This window comes from Sceloporus occidentalis, unplaced genomic scaffold, assembly GCF_023333645.1.
Source record: "Sceloporus occidentalis isolate IW3139 unplaced genomic scaffold, rSceOcc1.0.p SCAF_9, whole genome shotgun sequence".
NCBI classification, from domain to species: Eukaryota; Metazoa; Chordata; class Lepidosauria; order Squamata; family Phrynosomatidae; genus Sceloporus; species Sceloporus occidentalis.
The window spans coordinates 34,609,888-34,633,039 of NW_028316989.1; the positions used below are offsets into that span (position 1 = coordinate 34,609,888).

At 37.0% G+C, this 23,152-nt stretch overlaps 1 protein-coding gene across 8 annotated transcripts in view; it reads right to left on the reverse strand.

Moving 5' to 3' along the window:
- The window catches only part of NEO1 (neogenin 1), a 69,706-nt gene that overhangs the window by 11,265 nt on the left and 35,289 nt on the right, over positions 1–23,152 (reverse strand). For 4 of the 8 annotated variants that reach the window (XM_089538702.1, XM_089538704.1, XM_089538697.1 and 1 more), the window contains exons 10-24: positions 22,291–22,429; positions 19,071–19,120; positions 18,090–18,234; positions 16,262–16,372; positions 14,953–15,147; positions 14,131–14,226; positions 12,778–13,001; positions 12,228–12,366; positions 10,340–10,447; positions 8,227–8,421; positions 7,481–7,513; positions 3,393–3,461; positions 2,826–2,970; positions 2,227–2,465; positions 1,807–1,899 (exon numbers count right to left, since the gene is read on the reverse strand). In XM_089538702.1, coding sequence (XP_089394828.1) covers positions 1,807–1,899; positions 2,227–2,465; positions 2,826–2,970; positions 3,393–3,461; positions 7,481–7,513; positions 8,227–8,421; positions 10,340–10,447; positions 12,228–12,366; positions 12,778–13,001; positions 14,131–14,226; positions 14,953–15,147; positions 16,262–16,372; positions 18,090–18,234; positions 19,071–19,120; positions 22,291–22,429 — 1,981 coding nt within the window. The remainder of the gene's footprint in view (positions 1–1,806; positions 1,900–2,226; positions 2,466–2,825; positions 2,971–3,392; positions 3,462–7,480; positions 7,514–8,226; positions 8,422–10,339; positions 10,448–12,227; positions 12,367–12,777; positions 13,002–14,130; positions 14,227–14,952; positions 15,148–16,261; positions 16,373–18,089; positions 18,235–19,070; positions 19,121–22,290; positions 22,430–23,152) is intronic. The other 4 variants (XM_089538703.1, XM_089538698.1, XM_089538701.1 and 1 more) reach the window with 3 other exon arrangements.

Consider the following 23,152-nt stretch of genomic DNA (forward strand, 5'->3'; position numbering starts at 1 on the left):
CCTAGCCTTCTCAAATAGCTTGTAAGATGAATATAACTTAATTTTGCTAGTAATCCATTTATTCTCAATTATTTTTTAAAACCCTGGTCGTTTTCTTCTTTCCATCTATGCCCCCCCCCCCCCATATTACTTACACCAGTATTTCTCCAGTTATTTGTGTGGGGGATGAGGCAGGGTTCCCCCTGAAAAATGTCAGGAACCAGCATCATATCTGTGCAAACTGACTATAATTCTGTCTCTCTTTCCTAGAAAGCATCCAGGCACTAGCAACCAATGGCTTGAGGGCTGGCCCCCTTCCAGGGACTACTCCATTGAGTAGCACTGGCTTACACTGTCACCGAATCATCAAATCACAGAGAAGGTCCTCTTGCTTTTCTCTGTCTGTCTTGTCTTCTAACCTTTCTTGTTTCGGTATATTTTTTATTTATGTACCTCACTGCTCTTCTGACCTTCTAACAAAAATGAACTTCTCTAGAACTCGATTTGGAGGAGCTAACATGTTTTTCTATTACAATTATGTGAAGTAAAAATTACTGAATTATGGTATCTCAACTAATCACAACGAGCAATGCATATACCTTTTTGGAAGTGACTGAATTCCGATCAGAACATTTAAACACCATCTAAATAACAGAGGATGAGTCTTCCTCATTGACGTTTACTATTAATGAACATTGGTTTTATGTCAGGAAGTCACAAAACATGTGTGGTTAACCAACTATAGTCAGGTTGTGATCAGTCCACTACAGAACTGGCTCAGGCAATAATGCAATTAAAAATGGGAACTGCAACATGATAGTATTTATTTATTTTTTGCTGTTACTGTAGGAAAATGTTGTTATCTATCATTTAATTTGGCTTTCCATGTTAACTATTTGTAATGGTATTATGAAAAACAAAATAATGTTTTATTATGCCAAAGTGACTTGTCCTATGGAAATTATTTTTTTAATGGGTAGATGTGTTGCTGATTAGCATGAAATTACAATATGACAGCTGCAGGAGATAAGACAGGTTGGGTCCAGGATATCTGAAGGAATATATTCTCCCTTATGAATCTGCCCAGTTTTGAGATGTGTAGGGAGGACCTATCTCCCACCAGCCTCAAATGTGCATCTGGTGGAATAATAAGAGAAGGCTTTCTGAGCAGCTGCTCCCAGACTTTCAAATCTCCTTCCTAAAAAGGCTATACCTGTGCTCCCCATGGTGTCCTTCTGCTGCCTGATGATATTTTGTTTGCTTGCTTTTTAAAAATGACATTTGGCAATCGTCTACAGGAAAAGGGCTTTTAACAATTTGTTACACTGTCCATATTTTTAATGGATATGTTTTTAAACCATTTTAATTCTGATACTTCTAATTACATTTAAACCTTTCATATGTTTCTAGTAATATGAGTTTTATCCATGTCTTTTAAAAGTTCTGTAAGCTATCTGAAGTCTCAGTGCTGGGGAAAAGGTAGAAAATAAATAAGTAAATAAATAAATAACTAAAAAGAGTAATCACTCCTGCTGTTGGCACATAAGGATAAACCCAATGTTGGTGTACTGCTCTTCCATGCCATTTTAAAAATGCTACATAGCACTCCTATCAATCTGACATCAGAAATCACCTGGGCATGGAAACACTATCAGTCCTCTGGAAACTCTAAAAACCTTAATCAGTGTTTTTAGAATAAGAAGATAACTGGTATTTTTTCCCCTAGCATTAAATACATTTCAGGAAGAAGCAAGATTTAGAGTACATTCCTCACACTATGCAATAGGATAGCATTTCAACTAATTGCGTTGGTAGTAATAAACCTACGCTGAGGCGGTTGAGAATCAAATGGCATCATCATTTTTGGTCTCATTCCCCTCCTTCCTGCAAGTGTGGACATGCTATCTTCTGACTCATGTCCTAGAGAAAAATAAAAAACGTTAAATAAAGCATTTTTCTGTCCTTATATACCTCTATCAGCAGACAGAAGTTTATACATAATAATATTTTAGCTTCCAACTTCAGAAATTGCTTTTAAAAAGACTAATGGGAGAGTTTGTTGTCTAAATTTTCCAAAGCCAAAACAGGTTTTCTGAATTGACTTTCATCTGGTGCAAATACGGTTACTGGCAATCATGCTATTTTGTACATTAATGACAATGGGTTATATTTTCTCACTGACATATATAATTCTCAAAGAAGGTATAAAAATGATGAGACTAAAATTTAGCATGAATGTCACCTCACCTCTGTATGAGTTCCGTCTTTGATGAATATTGCTGTCCATGGAGTTGTCAACTGGTGTGATATCTTGGGAATTTCGTGGGATTGGGGTGTCAGTCATAATTGGATTGGGATCTGGGGATTTATCAATGGGTTTCAGTTCTAGCCTCTCATGATGAATCCAAAGATCAGGGGGTTTGACATCCTTGGAATTCCCTTTGTATTTGTGAGACCCATTTACAGATTTGCAAGCAGCTCGCTTCCTTTGAAAACAACAGGAAAAAAACCCAAATACACTTTCACAGGCAGATAAAGTCACTGTTTTTCCTTCAAGTAGTTTACTCCATCAGACTATGTAAACACCTTTATTCTATGTACACAAACTCTACCACACTGTATATGTTGTGTTGCACAAATAAGAACTACCAGCTAACCCCTTTCTTTTCCAGCATCATATAACAACAGTAGAAAGTTTCCTTGTTTATGTTATCAGAAATCATGTGTTCATGAATATAATATGAAGAGGTTTTTTTACCATATTAAATCAAACCAGATATTTTAAGCAGTAATTAAAAATTCCACCCCAAAAGAGGAAAAACAAGCAAGCTGCGGAAATATCTTACTTCTTCTGGTGAGAAGTGGTACGCCGAGTGCAGAAAACAGCAACAATCACTACTATCACAATGGTGATTACTCCCACAGACACTATAATGACCAGAAGTATATTGTACTCCAGAGGAGAAGGACTTCCATGGGGGCTGTTACTTCCTAAAAGAATACAGACATCGTGAAGTCGAAGGTTTTCATGGATGGCATCCATGGTTTCTTGTGGTTTTTTCGGGCTATGTGGCCATGTTCTAGAAAATTTTCTTCCGGATGTTTTGCCAGCATCCATGGCTGGCATCAAGATGCCAGCCACGGATGCTGGCGAAACGTCCGGAACATGGCCACATAGCCCGAAAAACTCACAAGAAACCAATACAGACATCATTGGTGATTAACTCCTGTAATACACAAATCCATCCCATATATGAAGGCATCATAAACCAACAGGAATTTCAAAGGGCTATTTCTCTTTATAAGTATGCCTCCCATGCCTGGCTGTAAAAATACACCAGCTTTTCTTGAGAAACATTAACCAAGTTTTTCCCATCACCTCAGCTGCCAGAAGAAATGAAGACTTTACTTACCACCCATGGGTGGTTTATAGTCTGTCCCAACATCTACTGGTCGGCTTCCTTTTCCTGCAGACCCCAATGCTGGAAAGAAAAATTGTAACCATTATTTGGAATTCAGTCTTTCTAAAACCTGATTCTTCATACAACATTCAACTCTTCTTTCAGATACACACAGGCATGGTCCAGACAAACAGAGAAACAGGCCACATAAATTGCAGAGATTTTCTAGAACTCAACTATAGCAAAAGTACCTCTAATTACATCCACCTCTATCTATATCCACCACACACACACACACACACACACATGTGAGCACAGACAAGCAGAGAGAGAGAGAGAGAATGGTCTATAGTTCTGTGAAGGCAAAAACAAAGCATAATATTCCAAGGAATATAAGGAATGAGACATCGGTTACTTATTCTAGGGCCATTCCAGACTGTCAAGAATGAGACATCCAGGAAAATGGAAACTACCAATATTGGCCATGCCAGGCAGAGAGTTAAATTACCTAAAGGTTTACATTAATCTACTGAAGGATGTAAAGTAAATATATCCATCAATTAGGGAATGGGAAGTCAACAATGTATGCATTGTCGGGTTTTTGTTGTTGTTGTTGTTTAGTTGGGTTTGTAATTTTGTAGTTATTTATGTATGTTTGTTTTATACAACACACACATACACACATATATAAATTATATTAAATTTCATTTAATATAATAACACTGCCAGAAAGAAGAATCAAGTCCTACTGTGGTATAGGTGTCAGAGTTTTTTAGGCATAAGATCGAACACTATTTCAAAAGACTGGATTTTTATTTTAATGACTGGGTTTTATTCACAGATTTTGAACCACAATGCCAGGAGCAGAACCCTGAAATTCTCAGTCAAGAGGCAATTCTAATTAATTTATCTGCTTTAGAATTATAACCATCGAGAGGAGCTAACATGCTGTTCTATTGTCCCTGGAAAACCCTAGGCCTGTCACGACATGGAGAATGAGAGCTCACTAAACAGAACAAATGGCTTCTTGTGTTTTAAATGTGTTATTATAATTTAGTAAAAATTAAATCTGTTAGTCTTATTATTACCACAAGACTCGCTTCTCCCTTTTTTGTTATGCTGAACAGACTAACACTGCTATGTATTTAAAAATTCCTTCTGTTCCACAGGCATCAGAGGAAAAAGATGGCAAAGCTCACAAGTTGTCTCTTTCCAGACTTTTCACTATAAAACTTGTCCCAGAGGCAAAACATTGGGAGAGCATACCTGCCTGCAAAGGTGTTAAAGTGATCTGTGGCAGCAAAGAGGAAAACCCGGTATCCTCCCCACTCTCTCTCTCTGAAGCTGAGGAAATTGAATTATCCTGCTTGGTTGCTACCAAATTCCAACTCACATACATAGATATAATTCACTTACTGATTTATTTTCATGATATGCTTATATTTCATAGAAATAAGCTTGCATGAGCACTTAGATCTCACTATAAAGTCACTGAAATGTCCAGTGACCAACAGACAAATATGAATGAATATTTTGAGAGCAAGGAAGAAATAATGTCACAAAAGAAAATCCCGGGCCCGAACAGACAGGCCAAAATAAAGCTGCTTCAGGTCACTTTGGAGGTATGTTGTTAAAATGACACAAACATCTTATGAGGCCAGAAGCTGCACCAAAGCTGTGCTCTAGTCCTTAGGACTTGAGTGTGGCTTTGGAACAGCTTCCAGCCTCTTAGGACCCCTGCAGCATTTAAATAGTATACATCCAAAGTGATCTGAAGCAGCTTTATTTTGGCCTGTCTGTTTGGGCCCTCAGTTTTCAGGAATGGAGAAATCAAACAGCAGCCCTTTTTGGATCAGTTGCCTAACCTTTCCCCAATGTTTCCTCATAACTATCCACCTAAAACTGACTTGCTTTCACACCTCTAGTATTTTACTCACTAGAAAATTATCCTTTATCTCACCACACAGCTGCCATGTAAATCAGATAGCAGGACCACACTGCTAGGGGACAGCTGATGGTATCCTATGAATCGAATTCTCTGGACAAAGCAGTCCCTGTCCAACAAAGCAAGCATTACCTTGCATACTTCTTTTTGTATTTCTTCCTTATGTGTATCTATGAAGTGAAGTGCCCTCTCTTCTATGAGCCCCAATACAATTCTGTGATGTATATCACTTTTCAGTGAACAAAAAATTGTGAACACATAACTGATCCATTATTTATACCAACAGTGGACAAAGTACAGCCTGTGCACAGTATGCGGTCCCCAGTGCCGTTTTTGCAGCTTCCAGGGATAGAACCAAACAGGGAAGGGGAGGACAAAATAACCTCTAGGGGGCAAGAAGGGCATTTCTACCATATTTGGAACCCCTTTAGAAAATTTGTGTTGCCTCAAAATTACCCCAAATGTCCTTTAGCCCCCCAAGTATAATGAGAATCTCCTCTAGAGGGCATTTGGGGGCAAATATTGAGTTTATCACAGTTTGTTTGGGTGCTCTGGGGGTGGGGGGCAATGAGGCCACTGAGCCTTCCATAGTTCCCCACTCCACTTTATACCATTCAAACAACCTATAACTAAAGTACCAATTGCAGCTTCCTGCCAAAGAAAGACTTGTCTTAACTATTAGCCTTCATTATATCATCCCAAACCCACTATTTGTTTTGTGAATTTGTAACAAAGTACTGTACATAGCACAAAAGGTCCGGAGGCAATGACAGTACTGAATTAACAAACAGATGCTAATCACTGCTAAAACTAATCAGAACGTAAAAGTAAATGTTACTGTACAATGGACACACACACACACAATCAGGTATCATATTTCTATATTTGGCTAAGGAACATTGGTGGATCCAAAATGATAAGGCTCTTCAACTTCACAACTACATTCTCTGCATTTGATTTCTGCCCACTACTAATCAAGACTGAACTTCAGATATAAATAATATTTACAAATAACCATTGTTTATCCCCCCCCCCCATTCTTTTGGGACTATGCTGTAAAATACAGGTATACAACCTGGGTCAATACATTTTTGTGAACTAAGGGAGGAAAACTCCCTTTCAATAGAGTATAATGCTCAGATACTACCAACCACAGAGACAAACAGAAAGTTGGACTTATGTCATATTCAGAGTAGATGCATTGAAAACAAAGTGGTATGGTCAGGACTTCAGTGGGTCTAACATGAGTAAACCTTTATTGAAACCAAAAGTTAGAGTGTTTACTTCACTGGCAAGGTGAACCCTATTTTCTGCTATATGGAATATCAATGCATGAATACTACCACTTCTCATTCCTAATGGGTTGTCCCATTTTTTAAGTGTTTGAAGCAGCACATGCATCCATCCATTGTATAAAATGAGAACTGTAATCCATTTCTACCAGCTGAAAGCCTGTGCAGGTCTAAAGGGATGTAAGTGACCACACGAAGTCACAACAAGAAAACTTATCGGTTCCATGCACAACTGGCTTCTGCTGCCACCAGAAAGAACTGGCCTCTCATGAAATAAGTTTTATGTCTGAAATCAGGTTTATGTCTGACCAAAACATAGCAAAATTTACACTCCTCATACCATCTTAACTAAGGACAGAAACAACAAAATGCAGGCATCTTACTAACATCTCCAATTTTCCTCCTGTTTGGTTTGTAACATCTTGCCTGATGAAGAAGCCAGTGGAGCTTCAAAAGCTTCCAACAAGTATATTGTGCATTTCAGTTGGCCAATGAAGGGAACACTGTTTGGTGGATTTTTGTTTGAATTTGCTAAATGGCCAACACAGCTACCCCTGCATATTTTACAAAACAGTGGATTTGCTTCCAGAGTGGGTTCACTGATCAAATTAGATACATTTGAGCACTCTTTCTGAACATACATTTGCACACACCATGCCAAGCATGGACACATGTATATTGCACTGCCTAATTAAACAAGATTTCAACTCAAACACACTAGAGATAAAACAGATTTCCAACTTTTTAGATTTTAAAATTCTGTAAGAGCACATTGTTTTGCATTTAATAGTGCAAAGGCTGTTAGAAAAGCAATGGTACTTGCACAAAAAGGAATGACACATAAAGCATGTCCATTTGTTTACCTTGATCATTAGACATTTTATCTGAAGTTTCAGCTACCAGGGCAAGCAAATGGGAAGAAACAAACAAGAGAAAGATCACCATATCTGAAGAAGTGACCAAAATTCACTTGCACAGTTGAAGTCAACTCTTAAAATGGGAAATGTTAACAGTATCACTAAAGAACTAAAAAATTACTTGCAAATATAGTCTTCCAATGTTCAGCTCTTGTTCATACTCACAGTAAGAACTATTCATATGACATGATAAAATCATGAAGCATTTTACCAGTTCAAAGGCATCTGCTTTGACAGTGGTATCTCTCAGAGTAATACTCTTTATGATGAGCAGTTACACATTCACATGCTCACTTGCTCCACATAGATTACAATCAAGTTACAAGCAAATGTTCTAAAGACGGATTGACACAGTCATAGCCATAAGACACATGACGACACATTTGCATTTTCAGGTTTGTAGTCCAGTATTCACTGGTTCACTAAATAGGCTCAAAAAAGTGTCCTATGTTGTCTGCTTTCATACACACAATTTAATAATAGTTTATTACCATCATCTGGGAAAAGAGTGAGGAGGAACTAAAATCTCTCATGCAGTATTTATAAAAATGTAGCAGGATCCTGTTTTCAAAGAGGAACCTCATCTTCTCCACGTTTCCCAGCAGCAAACTAGATTAAGAATTTTTAATCCCAATTTGCTTATCTGATATATCTCAACAGCAAACACATTTAGTTATACAAGATCAGCCTACCTTTAGGTGTCCTGAACTGTACAGCTTCTGACATAGGACCCATGCCCTTGGAATTGCGAGCTTGAATTTTGAAATAATATGCCGTGTCAAGGGTCAGTTCTTGAATCTGATGGGTCAGTCTGTTTCCTACTACTGGTTCAATGACCCAATCGTGTATTTCAGCGTTGACATCTGTGCTGTAGTAAATTATGTAACCTGCACAAAAAATGGAATACAGCTAGTGAACCATAAAGAAAATTTTCCTAAATGTTCAGAAGTATTTGGAAACATTCATTATAAGGACATATAAGTAAATACATGACACTTGAAACCCCCACAGAAACCTTTATTTCTTGTTTATATCTACTTCTCTCACAATGATGAATCTGAAGGCAATGATTAAATCATTCTATATAATGAAGAAGAGAAATCAGGGTCACTTCCTAGTGTGCTAAACAGCTGCTCAAACAGGTACACTTTCTAAACATTTAGGACATACTACAGACCAATTAAAGCCATTGATCTCAGTGAGCTGATACATGTATTCCAGATTCCCCCCCCCCCCCCAAGAAAGTGGTCCATTCTGCTAAAACTACTTGATTTGTAGAAGTTTAGAATGTTCTAAAAATGGCAGATCTGTAAGGATTCTGCACCACTGAACTGCTTGATGAATGGTTAAATATGGATATAACATTACTGTTATTAGTACTGAATGGTGTAGCAGACCTATTAGTATGCTATACATACTTTAAGCATTTGATATCTGTAAGTTGATTTGAATGCCACACACACACACACGTAGCTGTGTGGAAATAAAGGACTACTAAACCCAAGTTCCTAACTCTGTGTGTGTAAACATAATCATATTAATATTACATTATATTTATTAAGTATGTATGTATGTATGTACTGTATGTATGTAACACATATTACATATAACACATTATTATATATATTTCATAGTTCTGCTCCTGAGAGAAAAATGTTTGGTTGAACCATACTAGATATTTTTCACAAAATAAATTACTACATAGCACCAGCTTAGATTTGCTTCCTTTCTTCCTCTTCTTCTGATTTTGTGTGAACCCTCTTGCTTCAGTCATAGGAAGCAGCAATATAGATGGTAGTAATACCTCAAGGTGGTGTTTTGTTAAAAATAAAATAGGGATTTGGGAGCATGAAAAGTTGAAATGGTCTAAAATTAATTATTAAAATAAACAATCTCAAAATCATTATGCAAGACTGGCCAGAACATACTATTTATTATCTATATTTGTGGTATTTTCTGAACAGTATCATACCCCTGAAGGGGGGAAAAATGAGACATCTCAGTGGGGGAAATTATTAACTTAAATATGTCCCACAGCCACAGGATACAAAATGAAATCTTGTATCCTCATTTAAAACATGGGGATGAAAAGTAATATAAAGTTAGGGAAGGGGGCCTCTGTAGTTTCCTTCAACTACAATATTAAAAACTGTAAACTGCAGCTTCAGAATAATTGTACATGGGAGAAATTCTTTGCCCAATGATTAATTTGATGCCATGCAACAGGACACAAACATGACACAACTGGGCAATTTATTATGCAATGGAGACAGGACCATCCCTAGCAGCACTGCTACATAAAACCAGAAATGGAACAAGCTAGCAGCTAGTACTACAAAAGATTTCAATTTGAAGATTTTTATTGGATACAAAAGAAGATTCCACCAGAGGGCAGACTTTTTACATAGTTCAGTGGTTGTCAAACTTTTTACCCTTGTGACTCCCTTTACACCAACATGCAGATGTCACACACACCCTTGATGTAGCATATAAATAATATGTGTGTATTTTTATTCTCACATTCATATGTTAACATTTTACAAGGAAATAAACATTGTTAAAATTAGAACAATTTAAATAAATTCAATACCAAACTTAATCCATGTAATTTTTACACATCCTGTCTCACGCACAGCCACACTCACATGCACCAATGCTCACAGATGTGTACATACATATCATGCATGTCCCTTCATTTCCCCCCCCCCACTAACACACGTATTCATTTACTCTCTCACAATGTCACATAGAAACATTCAGATTAAGAATATGAATGAATTCTGAGCTATTCAGAAAAAAATTCACCCGTAATTTTGCCATTGGCTTCAGATGGAGGCTGCCAGTTGACTATGATAGTTCGAGGCTTTCCTTCTTTGCTCACCACTGTCACATCCTTTGGAGGAGAAGTTGGAACTGCAAGAAAAATATTTACATTCTACACATCGAGTGATACCAGCTTTAGTCTTAAGTGTGTTTTTGACAGTAATATTCAACTACAAAAAGATAAGCCAACCCAACCATCTTGCAGCAGTAATTTTAAAAAAATTCTGCTGAAGTAGTAAGCTCAGCAATACGGAGTTCAAGGCTCGCCTTCTGATGGCAAAGATGTTAAACTAACATATATAGCTTCCTCAAGGTTCAGAATACTGGATTATAAAGCATTCTTCATTTAGCCATAAGAATATCAGGCACGCAAATGTTTCGGTATTTTAAAAATATAATGGTATCCATAAAACCTTGTAAGTATGTATTTAGTTCCTTAATAAAATGAAATGGGAAATTAAGAATAAACATTAAATTTATTTGTTCAACAATAATTTGAGAAAGCCTAAGAATAATAAACAGTAACCAGTCCATACTCTAATGTAAAGTCCCTATGCATATTTCAGACAATGAGGTTTAGACTTTCCTGATCAGTGCATAAAGGTACAATAAAGGAACAAGATTATGAAGTGATGACTTGGATTTCATTTCACATAACAGAACCAAAAGACAGAGCAAATTCTGTATGTTTTTAAATCATTTTCTGTTCTGTGGAACAAAGAATAAAATATACAGTATAATATAAATCTCCAAGAGCTTCAGAAGGCTGCTCTCTGTCATGAAGTTAGAATGTCTTTTCCTGCATACTTTAAACTGATATTTTATTTAAAGGCATTAATTTATATTTATCTACAACTATAGAAAACAAGAGTTTAAAGTTAGTGTAAAAGAAGATCAAGCTCCTCAACAACACATCAAATATGGAGCAAAGGAGATGGATTTGAAAGAACATATGCACAAATATATGTCTGAAATATTTCTGGAACTGCCTGATCCCCAAGTCTCTCTACTTCAGAAAATCATATTAAAATCAAAGGAGTTCGTAGTTATGATTGCTTCAAGGATCAGATCAGAGCTTGTCTGATCTTGCTCATTAAATAATTAAATGATTTCCCTTTCCTCAATTAATTATTAACCATTAAGTTATTTCTTAGAAGTTATTATTAAGATATAATTTGAGTTTAAAAAATATTAGGAATTTTTTAAAAAAAAATATCTATTCTGAAACTAACGTTGTTGTTCTTAACTGCCTTTGAGTTGGCTTTAATTAATAGTGACCCTGTGAATGAGAGATCTCCAAGACACCCCCATCTTCAATCACTCTGCTCAGCTCCTGCAGGTTCAAGCTCATGGTCTCCCTGATAAACTATCTGGTGTGTGGTCTTCCTCTCTTTTTACTGCCTTACATCTTCCCCAGCAATACTGTCTTTTCTAGTAAGTCATTCCTTCTCTTGATGTGGTTGAAGTACTACAGCCCCAATTCAGTCATCTTGGCTTCCAGGGAGGGTTCAGGCTTGATCTGCTCTAGAACTGATTTGTTTTTTGTTTTGGTTTTTATTTTGGCTGTCCACAGTATCCTCAGCACTCTTTTCCAACACCAAACCTCAAATAAGTTGATTTTCTTTTTATCCGCTTTCTTTACTGTCCAACTCTCACATCCATGCATGGTGATGCATGGAATACAATAGTTTGAACAAATGTACTTATTCACATATACAATTTCTTCAAAGACTGCAGGAATTCTCTCATATTTTGAAAGACGCGAAAAGATGGTGATGATTAGTAAAGTATTCAGATAAGTAGCTAGCAAAGATACATTATGCAAAATGTGTCAGCTCTTTTAGAAAATGACTTAATTATATAGTAATACCTAGTTCAAAGGTAGTTCCATGTGCTGTCATACTCCAAGTACTTGATCTTCGGCCCTTAGTCACCATCACAGAAAATTCATACAAGGTATTTGGTTTTAGGCCAGTAACTAAGAAGCTTAAGGTGGTTGTATTTGCAGTCTATAAGAAATCAAAGGAACATAATAAACAGAAACTATCTGAATAAACTGGCAATAGTTTTAAAGCTTCTCCCAAACTCAAGACCTCCAAATGTATGGTACCCAGTATTTCTGATCACTGGCCAGGCTGACTGGGGCTGAGGATAGCTGAGGTCCAAAGCAACTGGAGTGGATCAGATGTGGGAAGGCATTTCTATAGTATTAGTATGCTATTATATCTCTATTAATTCTTTCCCAATGTTAAGCTAATGTAAATGTACTTTCTAATACTATAATGAATTTCAGGTTTTGCCCATATTAAGGCATTACCCTGACAGATCACAGAAATACATGATCAAAAGCAATAGCTTTTGGTTTTACATTTGGTTTGGCAAAACGCTTCAGACCGCACTCCTAAAATTTATATGTTTACCTTGTACTTTGTGTTTGCGGGAATGTTGGTTTTCCAGCGGACTGTGTAGTAACGGGCATCTGAGACCTTCTGATTCTTTGGCAGAGAGTTGTCTGCCCAGGTGATTCGTATGGTATCATGGCTCAGTATAGAAGCCTGAACTCCCACAGGTGGCATCATGGGGGAGGGATCTGGCACTGGAGTGTACGGAGCATTAACAACAAATAAATCAACTTCAGAAGTGTCTAGGGAATTGATGGGCAAAAAGTAGGGTATTACAATAAAAAAAGAAAGAATGTGGCATTATACATGAATAGAAATAAAAGGGTGAAATGCAGGGTAATACAATGAAATGAAGGTGAGAAGTGGAGAAAAAGAGAGAAAAGCCAGAGTTAATAGGCAACACAGGACCAGCAAAAAGTTTTCAATGATTACTTTGAATCCCTCCTAAAATACATGCAATAGACCAAGCTTAAAGTTTAATACTTTAGCAGAATGCCACAAAAGTAACAAGATCACTGCATTAAGCTTATTATACGTTTGATTTTTTTTTTTAATTCAGCATTAGCTGGATTAGCATATTAATTCATCTCATCTCCAAAATGATGCTGGAAAAACAAGTGTAAATTAGCACACAACAAGGACAGTTAATTTTCCATATATTATTAGTATCTCTCAACCCAAATTCCCATTAATTCAGGGTAGATGCATCTACAATGCAGAACCAAACTGAGCAACAAAATGCCTGAAAAGAAATTTTCTTCCAGTGAATCCACTTGGCAGAAAACAACATTAGCAACAACAGGGTAACAGTACAACAGACAGATGTTGCTGAACAATTCTGGTTAAAAGCCTGAGACAGCATGACAATTAGCCATTTGTAACTAGATGATTGTATCTGAATACTCATTTAATATAGCTAGTGTTTACAGGGTTAGGAGTAACTGCACACATTGCACAAGAAAATGTGGTTGTTTACAAGAGCAGCAGTGTTCCATTAGTGTCTCTTGGAGGACCGTGGACATGTCCATTACATGTCCATGTACCAATTCTGATGTTCAAAGATGCACGCACATGTATATGGATGAGTTCACAATTGAAATACACTGTAAACTGAGAAGCTCTGCATGAAAACATGGTCATAACTTAGTAATTTAATGTGAAACAAATTTGGACCGCAGCTAATATTAAAGCATGACAGTTGCAAAGTAAATTCGAGAACATGAATCTGATGAAAACCCTTTGTTTTAAATAAGTCTCCACAAATTATTTGTTTGAAGAAAACCAATGCACCATCATACATTATAAATAGTGTATGGATTTTAAGATGTATGGCAGAACATTTTGAGCTACAACAAAACAGACATGATTTACCTGTATAGGCCCTGGTCACTGCACTTTCGTAGAGTGGGATTCCTTCGCCAACATTGTTATATGCTTTCAGAGTTATGACATAATGGGAACTAGGATCTAAAGAAAAAGAATGATTAAAATCATCATTACATGTTTATGCTACTAATTCCTAGATAGTAGCCTATTTCACTTGGTTAAATACTTTTTTTTAAGTGCCAGAGTATATTGAAAGACATAACTATTTTTGCTGAAAAAATAACCAGATCAGAGAGCTCCCATCTTGGGAGAAATGGAGGATATAAATTCAATATATAAAAATGTATTCAAGTTCCTATCCTATTACACATAACAGATATACACATTAAGTTTGTCACATTAATTCTGAGTGTAGAATAACAAACACTAAAAATATGGCCCAGAGGACATATGTTACTTTCCCATTGTTTTGAAACACCACAATGGTCCAAAACACACTGCAGAAATAATCCAGTTTGAGACCATTTTAACTATCCTGGAATTCTAGGGATGCTAGGGAATTCTGCGAACTGTAGTTTTGTGAGACATTTAGCCTTCTCTGTCAGAGAGTTTTGGTGCCACAATAAACTACAACTCCCCGGATTCCCTAGCACTGAGCCAGGCCAGTTAAAGCGGTCCCAAACTGGATTATTTCTGGAGCGTGTTTTGGACCAATGTTCTCAAGGTGAATGAGGGAGGCAACTATTTTTTAAAAGATAGGAGTACATACTTTTTATAACTTAATTTATGGCTCACCATAACAGACAAATATCAATATTTAGAAAAATATCCATGGATAGACATTACTATTGCTGAATTGTTGCTTACCTAAGTTCTCAATAGTGTAATATCGCTGCTTGTAATCCACCTTGATGGTCTGTGCATGAGGACTGCCTACACCATAACCAATAGCATATCCTCTGACCACAATATTCTGGTTTTCTGGTGGCGTCCAGCTCACAACAATACTCGTTACAAGTGGTCGGACATGTAGGGAACTTGGAACTTCTGGAACACGTGATTCTATTTCAGAGAGTGAGTGAGTGAGAGAGAGAGAGAGAGAGAGAGATGATGCTATTTAAATAATATGATTTGAGAAATATTAAATCTAAGGCATTCTATTATTTATTTTATTGCTAAGATACTAAGTGGTTTTTGTTTGTTTCTGTATCAATCCTAATATTTGGGGCAAGAGAAAGGAAAAAAATCTTACAACTAAACCAATTCCAGCAAAGGCTGTCTCAAATTTTGTATTTCATTCTTTTCAAGGCAAAAACTGAGCTTTTGCAAGCAAAGATGGGAAGAAACCCCTTAGAACCACCTCCATTAAGCTGCTGCTTATGGCCACATCAAATAATGATACTGTAGTGAATGTGATTTGGCTACTTGAAGAAGTTAATGTTGAATGTTGTTGTTGTTGTTAATCATATGCAGGATGACTTTTACTCTGATGCTCCTGTTGCTGTCTCACTGAAAACAGTGTAGATGGTAATTTGTGATCAAGAATCCATTTGGCATTCAATCAGGTTTTCCACCTACATTCTGTTGCAACTAGATACCTAAATGCATGTGAGCTGATGCATGTCAGCCTGGTTTCCTCAAAAGCATCCATTTTCTTCCCAACTCACATATGTTTGAAACAATTTTCCAGCATTGACAAAAAGATGCAAAGATAATCCATATTTTCTTCCTATGGATCTTATCATATGGGATGCAAAGCGCCCAAATCCCGTGGATAAATGGTTTTAGATTTATTTATTTATAGTATTTATACCCCGCTCTTCAGCCAAAAGGCTATATCCTGCAAAAGTGGGATTGTTTTCAGTCACGTCGGGCTAACTCAGCATTAACGTGATATTAACACGTTTGCTTGCAGAAAGTAGGCAAAATCGCACCGCTTTTTGCTTTCAGGATTTTCCCAAAAGTAAAAAGCAGCGAGATTTTGCGACTTTCTGTACAGATTAATGTCACGTTAATGCTCAATTAGCCTGACATTATCTGAAAACAATCCCACTTTTGTGAGATATTCCCAGATTTAAACCCTGTTTATCCATGGGATTTGGGTACTTCCCTCCCATGTGATAAGATCCCATGTCTCCAGGTCTTCAATGCACATACATTTATGAAGTATCCATACCATCAAGGTCACTTTCAAATGTTTCTGTTGATATCCAGTCAGTAGATAGTCCTGTGCCGTTGACAGTTAAGGCAGCAATGCGAAAACTGTACTCCGTACCTCGTTCCAGACCTGATATTAAAATGCACAATTAGTAAAATATAACTGCCACACATGACTAGGAAGCCAGTTTTTAATTAAAATTCCAAACAAAAATCACCACTGCAAGTTAATCACTCATGAAAAAATCCCTAATCAAGTAGGCAAATGAACCATCTTATATATAAATGTTTTTTTCTAGGAGGTAATTTGGGTAAAATCTGATACAGACCTGGTTAGCCGTATTTTCCACTTTTGCCTTTCCCCGACCCCAAGACAGCTAGTTCAGCATAACTCAAAACAATAAATGGCAATCAACAATACTTGCAATAAGACTACAACAGTCACCTGACATTAATCATTATTTGTCAAGTTGTGACAGGACTGGCATGTTACAATGACATTTCATATAGGCCTACTGTATGTGTGAGTGTGTGAGTACAGTCAAACTTTGGTATCTGCGGGGGATCCATTCCGGAACCCCCCCCCCACGGATACCAAAAAATGTGGGTCCTCAAGTCCCATTGTTCCTAATGGCAACATAACATGTGCACATGCTGCCATTGGGAACAAAGGGGCTTGCAGTCCATGGATGCTTAAATCTACGAATGGCAAGCCCATGGATAATGAGACCTGACTGTACACGGCTTACAAAAGGACTGCTCTGAAGATTAGTTACAGTGGAGTTTTGGTATCTGGGGGGGATGTGGTTCAGACTCCTTTGCGGATACCAAAATCCATGGATACTCACATCTCAATGTCCCCAATGGTGGCATGTGCACGTGACCATGCCGCTATTAGGGACAGCCCCCGCTGTCCCCAATGGCAGTGCATGCATGTGGCCACAATGCCATTAGGGACAGCAGGACTTCATGTAAGCCTCCGTTGTCCCCAGTGGCGGTGCATGGATACAGCTGTGTCGTCATTGGGGACAGTGGGAACAGGCCTTCAGATAAGTCTCAGTTGTTCCTAATGGCAGTGTGGCCGCATGCATGTGCCACCACTGGAGACAATGGGGGCTGATTCTAATAGGGGTGTGGCCACATGCACGCACTTCCACTGAGGACAACGCAGGCTTGTTGTCTATGGATGATTGAATCCACAGATGGCAAGTGTATGGATTCTGAAGTCCCACTGTGTTCCTCTTTTATCTACATAACATGAATACCTTACATTTCCTTTAAAAAGAATACATACCATTTTAGCCCACAGTTATAAAGAACATTATAGCTCACAGTTGTGAAAACAAAGTTCTTACCTGGTGGATGTCTATTCTTCTCGTGGTTAAGAGGGTTATGTTCTGCTTTTGAGACTGAGAACTCTTTTTTTAAGATATAATGTTCATTCACTCCTGGCTAAAAACGTGGGACCTCAAGTCACTGGTTCCCTCTTCCTCTCTCTCACAAACACACACATATAAGCTCCACATTCTTTATTATTGTTGTTGTTATTATTATTATTACTCTTTATTTATATAGCGCTGTAGCTTTACACAGCGCTGTACATACAAACAATAAAATAGATAAAATAGATAAAAATAAGACGTATTAATGAAAATATTTTATTAGCTATATTTCTTTTCTTTCTTTTTTTTACCCTGCCTATCTATCTGCCTACTTACTGTTGGGCTGAAAGGATTACCTTTTAATGCACCTAATGAGGTGTTCTCTTTTTTCTTCCTTACTATAGCGCATGCAGATTAAATAAACAGACTTGCATACAAACAAACAGAGAATTCCAACCCACCCACCTTCAATCAGCTGGGAAAGTTGAGTCCCAACAATGCTCTCCATCACGTCACTTTTGCGAGTCACTTTTCGATAGCGAATTTTATAACCAGTAATTTGTCCATTGTGAGTTCCTGCAGGAGGGGGCTGCCAATGCATCAAAATGCTCTGTGGGAAGTTAAATGACATTATAAATCATGTTCTTCATATTAAACTATGCTAATTCTCATGCTTCATCAATCTCCATTATACAGGCTCAAGAAATAATTTATATGTAATCTGAAATACTGTGTATAAACTCATAATATTTTAGATACATTAATATATTTACAATTAGGTCTGCAGTTTGGATACCACAAAATAGTGTATTAATTTTTATACCAGCAATTCTTAGAAATTATCCAGTCATCCATGGACATTTGCAAGGGCTACCATGTGGGAAATCTATATTTTATTTCACTTTCATTCTAAAGAATTCTTGTGTGATTTTCTGTAACATTAGCACTGCCAATTTCAAATGATCTTGAGGTAAAGAATGGCTTAAACCAATTGCACACCAAGAAAAGAAGACAGCAATGAATACCTACTCCAGTTTGAAGTATGCCAACTGATATTTTATCAAAAACGAGCAGAAATGTAGGCAACCAAAAACATCAGCTAATATACATGGAACAGCAACAAGAAGCTGCCTACATCTTTGCAATCTACATTAATAAATTGAAATAGCTAAGTATGGCACAGCGTTCAAATACTGATGTTTTAATATGGCATCTTACTTAATTGTGTTTTACCTTTTTACTACTAAATTTTAATTTACTTTATTTTCACTCATGTATTTTAACATGTGTGAGCTGCCTTTGGCCCCATGCATACATAGGCAGTATTCAAGGGAAGTAATCATGTGAGGAGAGTCACCTTGGTAAATGATTTAATAATGTGTTTAACTGCTGACAGATCTTCTAACCTTCAAGCATGTCTAGAGATACAAACCTTCAGCTTCTTACCTTAGAGTTTTGCACTTCTAAAGTTAAATTCTGGGGCGCAGCACTGGGAACTAGAAACATCAAAAGAAGTAATTCAAACCCCATTCAAAGGTAAGGCTTAAAATAATGAAAAAGAAATATCCTGTATAACTTATAATATCCCATGTTACCTGCTTAATATATTTGCGTACTTATAGAGATGATTCTTGGTCACAGACACTTTTATTTTGCAAAACCAATAATATTTTGCACTGAATATGCTGTATCTAGCCTATCCCAGGAATGCACAAAAATTGAAGTCTACATGTATGCACTAAGGTTTAGGCCTGATGAATATACAGCTAGGAATTCATTTAGTGGCACCACTTAAATTCCTGTCTAATAAGCAACTGGATAGGAATACACACACATACACACACACACCGAAAAGAAAAGAAAAGAAAAGAAAAGAAAAGAAAAGAAAAGAAAGGAAAAAATCCTAAATCCTTTGGAAATATATATTTGTATAATTCCTTAAAACTGATATTGATAATATATTGTGATACGATATGCCACTCTGAAAAGGTTTAATGATAGAAAAGATTTACCAAGCCTGAAAGTGAAAAGAATATTTACATGTAACTATGTAAGATACATTTCTGGACCTGTCTCCCTTCAGTCTGGAGACATAAAACCCATGTACAGAAGCAAGGACAAACCATTTTCATACATCAGTGCATCAGGTACGACTGACTGAAAAAATCATGTGCAATGAAGGGTCACTCTATGAGGCTGAATGAAGGCCACAATTAAAGACTCACAAAAGGCTCTGGTAAGCAGAGCTGAGACTCACAGAGTGGTCACTGATTTCATTCGCTAAGGATTTGATTATTTCATTGAACTTACTTCTTTAAGGGGCAGCTCACTAAGATTTATGGTTACATTCAGCATGCAAAGGGATCTTGTAGCACTTTTGAGATAGCTGAGTGAATAAAGTTGTGCATTAGCTTTTGTAGACATGGTCTATCTGAGGAAGTAAACGAAGTCTATGAAAGCTACAACCTCTTTCACTCAGCTAGTCTCAAAAGGTGCTACAAAATCCATTTGCATACTGATATTCCAGATTAACAGGGCTATGTCTCTGAATTCTACCCCGATTAAAAGTTGTATTCAGACCACATGCCATTTTTCTGAAATCTTGATGTACAGATTAAAGCAGAACAGTATGAGGCACTTCAGAAATCCTACATATTGCACATTATTAGAATATGAATAAGCCTGCCAAATAGTGTTCATATGCTGCTTCAACCTTGTAACACTAATTTTTTTACACATATCCTGTAAATGCACTAAAACATAAATAACCACAACAAAAGTGGGAATTTATATGCCACATATAACTAAAGTTTGTCAAAGGATCATAACAGCACATAAAAATATAATAAAATCAAATGTGAAAATTAAGTCGGGACAGCATTTATATTACAAAATCTACAGGCAACAATATTAGTAGCTTTGAAATAACAAAGAGACTTTGCTGGTATTTTAATACCAAGCTGAATTTCCACACTGTATTCTGCAGCTGTTTTAAATATTCATTGCACTATGCTTCTTACCACAAGGCTAATATAATCATTTTTTCTATTCATAATTTAGTAGTTAATAATTACAACAACAAAGAAGCATGTATCAACTAAAAGATAAATTTTATTAGGCGTTCACTTTCACAGATAAACTATCTGTGGGTAACTGATGAAGTGGGCTGGACTTCATGAAAGCTTATTTCCAATAAAGCTTTTCATTTTTTAAGAGAGCACTAGATCACTAGATCTAGCTATTAGTTTATTAATGGAGAGTAATGAAGAGAGTTATAATGATTCTCCAACAGAAGTTATTACCACTTCAGTGAGGCTAATCCTCACTTACAGTATTTCACATTCAATGGACATCACCACTTTATAATAGGGTATAGCTTTGGTATTTGCATGGTTCCTTCTTCTGCAAAGCTGTTTGTGGGCAAACTAAAAAAAACACCCATTCTTAAAGAAACAAATAACAAGCCTTTCATAGAATGGTGCACACTGACTGTATTTTATGGTCAGGAGTAAAGAATAGGAATGCTTAGAAAAGTTTATACAGTCAGCCCTCCAGATAATAGATACAAAAAAATTGCAGGGACCTCACATTCCATTATTATCAATGGACATGTGACGTGTTGTCTGTGCCCAGATTCATATCCCTCAGTGAAACAGAAAGTTCAGCTAGTTGTACTGATTCTGATTTCATAGTGTGTTCCACTGTCAAATAGCCTTTACTGTCAGGAAGTTCCTCCTAATGTCTTTTCTTGTAGCTTGCATCCATTGTTCCGGGTCCTAGTCTCTGGAGCAGCAGAGAACAAGCTTGCTCCCTCCTCAATATGACATCCCTTCAAATATTTAAACAGGGCTATCATATCACCTCTTAGCCTTCTCTTCTCCAGGCTAAACATCCCCAGCTTCCTAAGTCGTTCTTCATAGGCCATGGTTTCCAGACCCTTCACCTTTTTAGTCACCCTCCTTTGGACACGCTCCAGTTTCTCAATATCCTTTTTAAATTGTGGTGCCCAGAACTGGACACAATATTCCAGGTGGGGCCTGACCAGAGCAGAATACAGTGACACTATTACCTCCCTTGATCTAGACACTATACTTTTATTGATACAGCTTAAAATTGCATTGGCCTTTTTAGCTGCTGCATTGCACTGTTGACTCATGTTCAACTTGTGGTTCAACTTGTTGAGAATGTGTGACTTCCCACAGTCACCTAGTGGGTTTCCATAGCCAAGCAGAGAGTTTAACTCTAGTCTCCAGAATTGTAGTCCACAATGCTTATAACTCAGCAAAAGGAAGTTAAATTGCTATGTAATATAGAGCACACCTATAGATCTCTTTAAGTATGTGTCCATAGAATAGTGTTCTCATAGGTGTACTTCTTTTAAAAAATATATAAAGGATATGAGTCCTATTGTCATTACAGTCTTACAAATATTCCAATAAAACAATTTTCACATAAAGTTTTGAATGTATTTGAATCTAACATTTAAAACAAACCTGACAATAATAAGACGTTATTATTTAGAGCACTGGATTTTTTCCCTGGAAAACTGACTTCTCTCCAAAAGTTTTAAATTTTTCATGTAGATTCATCATATGCAGAAATTAAATTTTCAATTAAAAACTAAGTTAGTGAGAAAATGATATTTTTTCAACTGGAAAGCACTCACCGTCTGACAGTGTTCGAATAACCACATCTTGCGTAGAAACTCCCGGACCATGTTTATTATATGCCACAACTCGGAAACTATATTCTGTATATTTTTTTAAACCAGTGATGGTATAGGAAAGACCTCCAACATCAATGTCCTGCATTTGAAAAAGGTGTAAATTGTGCAGCCTTATAAAACACTGCTTCTGTTAATTTCTATAAATAAACAATATCAATCCCAGCTTGACTAATTCTAGCAACTATATTCCAATATCATCTGGGAAGGCACAGGTTGGAAACCATTGTTCTAAACCACAGTTCGGATGATGACGATAATGATGATAATAGTAATATTTTTTTTATCCCACCTCTCCCAAAGGATAATCCTGAACCATGCTATAAAATGCAAACATTCTTTATATTCCTGTACTTTGATATCATCAAAGCTATTGAGAAACAGTTTATACCATTGTAAGTTTGAACATTTTAACTGCTTTTAAATAGATTTTCAGAGCTACTAAGGGGTGAAGCAGATGGGCTGCCAGGAGTGGCCAAGACCGTGGCAACTGCATGGCCCGCTTCCAAAGCAGGCCACCACCACAGTCCCAATCCAGCCGCCACCAGGAGCCAGATTTAATCAGCTCCCTTTTGATCCAGTCCAAAGGATCCGGATTGCAGCACCAGAGCAGCTTCCAGCCTCTTTGGGAGCATGTGTCATTTAAATACTATGCCCCCAAAGCAGGCAGAAGCCACTTCTTTTGGCCCATGCATTTCAGACCTAAGAAACATATTGCCTCAGTGGTCTATGAAAGTCTTTCCTTTTCATGACCAGAACAAAAAACTGGAAAGAATAGAAAAAGAAAAGGAAAGAAAGGTCCAAA